This window comes from Phalaenopsis equestris, unplaced genomic scaffold, assembly GCF_001263595.1.
Source record: "Phalaenopsis equestris unplaced genomic scaffold, ASM126359v1 Scaffold000090, whole genome shotgun sequence".
Lineage (NCBI taxonomy): Eukaryota > Viridiplantae > Streptophyta > Magnoliopsida > Asparagales > Orchidaceae > Phalaenopsis > Phalaenopsis equestris.
In genome coordinates this window covers 758214-766215 of record NW_018164532.1, presented here as the reverse complement: position 1 = coordinate 766215, position 8002 = coordinate 758214, and the positions used below count along the sequence as shown (strand labels likewise).

At 33.2% G+C, this 8002-nt stretch overlaps 1 protein-coding gene across 1 annotated transcript in view; it reads left to right on the top strand.

The window, feature by feature from the left end:
- Positions 1-4406: 4406 nt before the first annotated feature.
- The window catches only part of LOC110020003 (transcription factor VIP1-like), a 5720-nt gene continuing 2124 nt past the window's right edge, over positions 4407-8002 (top strand). Inside the window, exons 1-3 of the mRNA XM_020717942.1 lie at positions 4407-5005; positions 5240-5372; positions 7792-7876. Coding sequence (XP_020573601.1) covers positions 4455-5005; positions 5240-5372; positions 7792-7876 — 769 coding nt within the window. The 5' untranslated portion in view covers positions 4407-4454. The remainder of the gene's footprint in view (positions 5006-5239; positions 5373-7791; positions 7877-8002) is intronic.

Below are 8002 nucleotides of genomic sequence, written 5' to 3'. Positions count from 1 at the left end.
AATAGATTTATAAGATTTGATGAGAAATTATTGAGGTGCTCTATTATTTGAAAAATATTGCATCAGATCTCCCAACGTAAAAGTAGAGTTACGTGCGGGGTTCAATGAAATCACGTCACGTGACGGTGATAAAAAAAAATAAAATCTGCCCGGTAATACAAGAGAATATTCCTCCTGTGTTATTCAGGTGTTTATGTGTATTATTCAGATGTTATTGTGTTATGAAAATATTCTCGGTGTTATAATAACAAAACAATACTTGAATACCACACAATAACACGTGAATAACACACAATAATACCTGAATAACACGAGAGGAATATTTCTTTGTGTTACAGGGCAGATTTTAATTTTTTTTTTAATTTTAATTTTTTTTTTCTGTCATCACCACGTGACGTAATTTCATTGAACTATGCACGTAACTCTGCGTGCGGAGTCCGTGCGGAGTCCTGATACAATATTTTCTCCTATTATTTTGAAGTTTGATAGCTGAATATAGGACTCTTTAAGATAAATATTTTTTTTTGTTCTTCCAACCCGATCTCAAATATTTATTTACCTACTATTATGTATATCATGAAACTGTTGTTGGATGAGTCGACTTCATTTGAGAAGTATAGGAGGAACGTGACTATGGCTACGAGGATTAAATTTGATAAATATTACGGTGAGTGTAATATTTTAATGTATGTTGCAGTTGTTTTGGACTCTCGATTGAAAATCAAGTTAATACATTTTAGCATTGTGAAGATATATACATCAGTTGAATTTAACTCAAAAATTCAACAAGTTGAAGATTTCATGTGATAAGTATTTAATAATTATGCAAGTGATATTGCTAGTTCTAGTTCTACATGTGACAAACTATCTTCACAGTTGTCAAGTGATTTTATTAATAATTTTTTTTTTGGTTTTATGTTTATATTTGCTGATTTTGTTGTTTCAACCGGTTCAAAATCTTTAAAGATAGATTTACAAGTCTATGTTGATGAGCGTATAATTTTGGCTAATAATGAACAATTTGATGTTTTTATGTGGTGGAAGTTGAATACCCTCAAGTATCAGGCTTATCCAAAATGGCTAAGGTTATATTGTCAATTTCAATAACAAATGTTGCTTTGTAATATGCATTTAGTACTAGTGGCCGAGTTCTTATTGATTATAAAAGTTCACTCTCTTCAATGATAGTGAATGCACTAATATTCTCATTTTCGAGTAGTTCGAAAACTCTATTGGTAATTTCTTCTAAGAATTAGTTTTTAAAATATATTTACTCTTATTACTAATATTTACATATCTTTCTATGAGCAAGAATTATTGGAACAGAAACATCTTGAAGTGACCCTGCCCAAATAAATTGAAGGAAGGCTTAAAGATTGAAGAAAAGATTTCTTTCTAATTTTTATTGCATGCACTTTAATTTTGTTTTGGACAATTATTATCCAATGTTTGGTTTGTTGGTGTTGTATTTAATTACTTCTCGCCTGCTTTATACTGGTACTAACTACTGATTTCTTGTTCAGTCATTTGTCTTGTACTTAACTACTTAATTGCTTAGAATGTTCCTTGATATGATTTCTCTCATTTTGTGTTTTATTCATTTGAATGGTGGTAAATTATTGCCTGAACTGTCTGTGTTTCTCGTTCTTCTTGTTTCCATCTACCTAGACTGCCCTCATCCACCTTGCTCCTATCGACCGGAAAGCTACTCCATCGATCGACCTTCCTCTAACTGATTACCGAAGCCTTCCAACTGAAATCTTCTGGATCCATCCCGCAGATTGCTGTAAAAATCCAACATCTTTCTCCCTTTGATCCAGCCAATCACATCCAGTCAATCACCAAATTTCAGCAGTAGTTTTTCGTGGATTCCATGTTTCGAGATATTTTGATCCGATTTTGTTTGAACATATACTCTCGATCATCACATGAGGATTACCCATGCATAAGCCTTCCATGTTTCTTTTTAAAAATTCGTTTATTTATTTTCATCGTATATCCCATCTTTTCCGATTTGTTTCCTCGTCGGGTCATTTTCATGTTCTGTGTTGAGAAATCAGGGCGAAAAAAACAGTAATTGACACAAATCCAGAAGAACACAAAGAGATTTAACAACGTTCGACAAAGATGCCTATGTCCTCGGGAGCAGAGCAGCGACTTTTTCACTAATCCAGAAAAAAAAATACAGGATACAGAATATGAGATAACACCAAGGGTTACATACATGTCTATTTATAATCCTAGAAAACCCTGGAGTACAATATGTAATTACTCATGTACCTCACCCCCAACCCACATAAGAAAACTTCCCTGATTTAGACAGAATCTTCCGCTCTGCTCCAGAATCTGTCCCTTTATGTCATATCTAACAATATGGGAAGAAGATTTATTTGGAAAGTGGTATTATATGATGATGATATATAAGTAAACAAACTAAGGACTTTGAGTCCTCAAAAAGAACAAAAAATAGTGGACTGGCTAAAAGCTTATTTATTTTCAGCCTGATTACAGATTTCATGTTGTCATTTTAAGGCTTTGTTTATTCATGATGCCTAGTTTGGTTATTCATGTTGTTGGGTTTTTCTAAGCTTGCTTGCAGATTTCCTTAATGCTTTATTTTCTTTGGTTCTTGTGCAATGGTTGGTTTGCTTTGAAAATCTTATTATTTGTTATTAGAGGCTATGATGATTATAATTGTTAAAATCTCATTATTAACATGACATACATGTTTGCAACCATTATGAAGATAATAATTAATAAAGTAGCCTAACATTATTATCTTACTCTGGCACACATATGCAAACCATAATGGAAGATTACAATAGTTTCACTGCAATTTAATTTCATGCCTTAAATATTAACTCTGGTTTCATTATGCGAAATGCACGTACTCTGTAACTGTATAGTTGATTTACTTGAAAGTGATGAAAGAAGTTTATAAAACCGAGCCTCAATTAATAATTATACCTTAACCTTTATTTTCATTTTAATTGGTTATTTTTTTCTAATACATAACTAAGAATTGCGAGTGCAAGACCCTCAATGGCTCATCATCATTTACTAATCACTATTTATTTGATTGTAGAACATAAAGATCAAGGAACTAGTACAAAGTCATAGAATTAAAATTTTATGGTTTTTTAAAATTTTTAAGGCTTAGTAATGCAAGTCATGTGTGTGTAACAAATATAAATGTATATTTCTAAATGCAAAAGTGCAATACAATTATTTTTTACCTTTTGATTTATATTTGACATTTAATTTGTACTTTTTATATTCTTGTTTAGTTTGTAAATCATAAAATTTGCAATAAATTTGTTATTATTATATAAAAATTTGTAAAACATATTAATATTCTAATTGTGTAGAATTTTATATGAGATTTGTTCTTGAATTTTTTTTAGTTAATCAATGTTTTAGGGTTTGATATTAAATTATTAATAGAAACAATTTTTTTAGAATAAATTATTATTTTAATTTTTTTAAGAAAATTTATTATTATTATAATTTTATATTCTAACAAGCCAATTTTGAGCCGAACAAAAGCCAAATACAAACACAAATATGTTATTCGAGCTGAATATGAATACATTGTTCACGAGTCATTTTGAACACGAGCCAGTTCCGAATGAGCCGAACACACTCGCTCCTGCTCGACTCGCTTTCAACCCTAGTTGTATCAACTGCGTGCCACATAGGGCGTAGTAATAAGCTGCAATAACGTTTGCAGATTGCGAAGGTCAGCGTTGAAACCTGCATAAGTTGTGAGCCACACAGACATAGTGGTGAGCTGCTATAACGTTTTTAGGGCACATAGATCGAAATTGAAGTTCATTGAGCCGTGAGCAACATAGACCATAAATTCTCATGTAGAATATAATAGTAAGCTGCAATAATGTTTGTAAGATTCTTAGAGCTCAAATTTATATTTAGGCTGATATGATTTATACGGAGGACTATCAAAGTCCAATTTTAGATTGGGCCTAAAATAACGCTTATGAAAGACTATTAGAGTTCAATTTTAAAATAAGCTGAGAGTATTTTGACATTTCTATAACCTCGAAGACTAAAATGTCTTCACGTAAATTAAGAAATATTGCATACGGAGTCTAGACGCAAGCAACATCCAGACAACGGACGCGATTCACCGGAGGAACGTAAGAGAAAAAAAGCCCTCACCCCGTGTATTGAGCCCGTTGTTCAGACGCTGCTTCCATCCAAACACAAAATTTTTTTCATGTAAATAAATAGTCATTGATTATTTTGACACTTCACTCCTAAACTTATTATAAAGTTGGGAAAAAGGATAAAATATAATTTTAAATGAATAATTTTTTTTAAGAAAAATAAATTTTCTTTGCATTTCTACTATAGTCATCTTTATTTCTTCCCCCCGCCCTTATTTTTCTGAGGTCATCGCGCACTATAGTCTTGGTGGGCCGTAACACACGGGCATGGACTCGAATCGGCCGCTCGAAACTCTGCAGAAGAACCAGCGCTTTGCCGGCGGCCAGATTCCGCCGAACCCTAGGAGCTCCGGCCACCGGCGGGCCTACTCGGAGAGCTTCCGCCTCACCGAAGAGTTCCTGTTTGACTCCGACCCCGACTTCAACTTCTCCGATATCGACTTTCCCTCTCTTTCAGATGAAAACAAATTCGGCAGCACCACCACCGCCGCTGCCATTCCCATTCCCACCGATTCCGGCGGCACATCAAAGCCGTTAGCGGTGAATCCGGTATCAAGACCTTCCGTAGGTGGAGCTCACTTGAGGAGTCTATCGTTGGACACAGCTTTCTTCGATGGGTTGGGATTCCAGGCTCCCGGAGCCACCAGTGGCTCTGCACAGGAGAAGAAGCCGCAGCATCGGCACAGCAGCTCTATGGACGGGTCGACGTCTCCGTTCGAAGGGGAGTCGGTGCCGCCTTCTTCGGATTTTTCGAAGGCAGCGATGACGGCGGATAAGCTCGCGGAGCTGGCTCTGATCGATCCGAAGAGAGCCAAAAGGTCTGGTGTTTTTTTTCATTAGACGAGCTATGTATTCTATATTCGAATCCGATTTTCAGTGTTTTGGTGGGATTTCAGTTCCTTTTTTAGCTGAAAAGAGAAGAGTTATAAGTATGAAATTTGTTGGCGTTTCATTTGGATTCGAGTTTGAGTATCGTTTTCTTTATTACGCTTGATTGAACTGTTAAATTTATAATTTTTTAGTTTTTCAATCTTCATTGTTTTGTTCTGTAGAATTCTTGCAAACAGGCAGTCTGCTGCTCGATCAAAAGAGAGAAAAGTACGCCACACAAATGAACTTGAGCGGAAGGTACAGACACTGCAGACAGAGGCAACAACTCTATTGGCTCAGCTCACCTTGCTTCAGGTTGTGTTAATTTGGGCAAAATAATTCCTTTATACTCCTCACTTTGTTATTTCAGTAGTGTTAGTAATGCTTCATTCCTCTTATTGTAATGATATAAACTATGGATTATTGTATGACCATTAGTCATTAATGGCTGTCTTTTGGTGAGATATTCCTACTCTGACAGTGGAGTTCGTTTACTTCTTTTGTTCACATTTTTCTTTTTTTCCTATGTTGTAAATGTGTTTATCATTGACTTTTTTTCTCTTGAGAATATGATTATAGAATGTGATTGTTGTATCCTATATTACTACCATATGCTTCAAGAACAATGTTTTGTGTAATGACGTTGTTAAATGTAAAGAGAATTTACATACATACTGTTGAATTTGTATGTTTACATAGTTAACACCCTAAAACTTTATATTTCCTTATATAACACTCTAGTGTCTAAATGACATCAAAAGATATGAATGAAAAGATGCAATTTAGTTGGATAAGTTGGTATGAATGGTATTTTTTATCCCATTTAAAAATTAAAATCTTATATAAGTAAATATGTAAAAATTTAGGTGTAAAATATGTAAAACACATAAGAATTTAGTAGCATGCATTTATATTCTCCTACATCTAAAGGTTGGTTATTGTTATGGGAATTGGCTGATGAAAATTTTTGTGTAAATCTCTTAACATGTACTTCTATCACGTTTGTCAAAACCTAGAAAGCTTTGCAATTGGTTGAATTTATTTTGTAGGGGTCTTAAGAAGGTAATGAAATAAAATTGGAGGATAAAAAATAAATGCAACACTTTGCAGCAATTTATGCACACAAGAAATGAGGCTCTTTGCGTATTATTTTCTTTGCTTTCATTTTATAACAAATCGATCAAGCTTTCACTTGTTAGTAATTCATTATCCAATGAGCTTAGATCTCAAAGTCATAATCATAAAAAACACTATAAATATTTTGTCAAGATGAATATTTTGAACAATTAAGTATTAATTTGCTTTTTCTTGTTTTGAAATTATTTTTTGTCTTAACCATAGTAGAACTTTAGTAAAATCTTGGATGTACATGCCTAGGGTATTACCCTACCTTGGTTTATAGAGATATATGTATACCTTGCTACTTTTTGAAATATCTGGATAGGTGATACGTGGAGAATAAACTCTCTTCTAAAATAGATCTCTAGTAATTTATTATACAAAATTTTCATAAATTAAAATCGTTGATTGAGATTCAGCTTGGATTTTTAATGAGGAATAATTTAAGACAATGTTGCATTTATGCTGTGAGATATTTGCATTTTCTTAATGTTTTTCTTGTAAGATAGGGAAGTTTTCATAGTAATGTGTTTTTTAATTTATAAATACCAACCCCAACTAAGTGATTCCATGCCAAAAGCGCCTATCCACTATGAAGAGATAGAAAAAAAATTAAGTGGAGGGAGGAGTTCATGTAAAACAAGAGGCGAGGAAGAGGCTCATTTCACTGTTGCTGTAGGGAAGAATAGCATGAGTTGCCTCCATCCGAAAGCTGAAGCAAAAAAAATGAAAAAAGGAAACTTGAGCTCAAGTTAGAAAGGCTGAAGGGAAGTTTACCTCCACAGCAGCAAATGGTTGCATTTTTTATTCTTACTTCATGACTGCATTAAGGATGTCATCATTTTTCGTTTTTGTTCCTCGAATTGCTACCATTTAATCACCTCTAAAATGTAAAGAATTCTGTCATGAACTCTCTTGAAACTTGATGGAGTATTTTAATCTCTTTGTTTGGACGTAAATGAATCTTGCTGAACCTCATAAATTTTAGTGCCCTATTTTGTGTGCTTGATCACCTTTTGCTGTGAATTTATGGTGGATCATATTCTCTTTTAAAGTTGTTATTTCCATTATTAAAGTTAACCACATGCTCTCTCTACTTAATATATTCCATATTAAATCAATTGCTTATGTTTACCAATTCAAATAAAATTAATAGGGTTACTGTGGTAAAATTTCATTTGGAACAATGTGGTAGAAAGCAACATACAACTTAAATGAATATGTTCTATCTTAGTTTATTTGAATACAATTAAAATGACAATTATAATTATTAGCATGTTTAGTTGCAATAGTTGTCTTTATGAAATAGTATTATGCAAAATCTCAAGGCTGGACATTTGCATAAACAGTAAATTACACAACTTTATCTATTTCATAAAGATTAAGTTTAGCATGATTATTTTTTTTTCATTTTCTTTACCTTAAACATCATGCATTTGAATTCCCTGGTCTGATCTCTGATTTCCATTTATGTTTTTCATTTTACAATTACCGATCGGTGTTGACAAGTTTCTTACATTATTACAAGAACTTTATTGCTGCATCAATCCCAAATGCTGACAAATTTCCCATAGATTGAAAGCTTTAAATTGCTATTGTTTTTCTTGCATTGCAGAAGGATTCTACTGATTTGACTACTGAGAATAGAGAACTTAAACTGCGGTTGCAGTCTATGGAACAACAGGCTCATCTTAGGGATGGTAAGTTAACTTTTCATATTAATTGTCTTTAGATCGCTAAATAGGGTTGTTTGAGTTTTATTTTGATTTCTAAGGCAGCAAAAGATGAGTGCAACATATATACATACATGCATATATATATATATA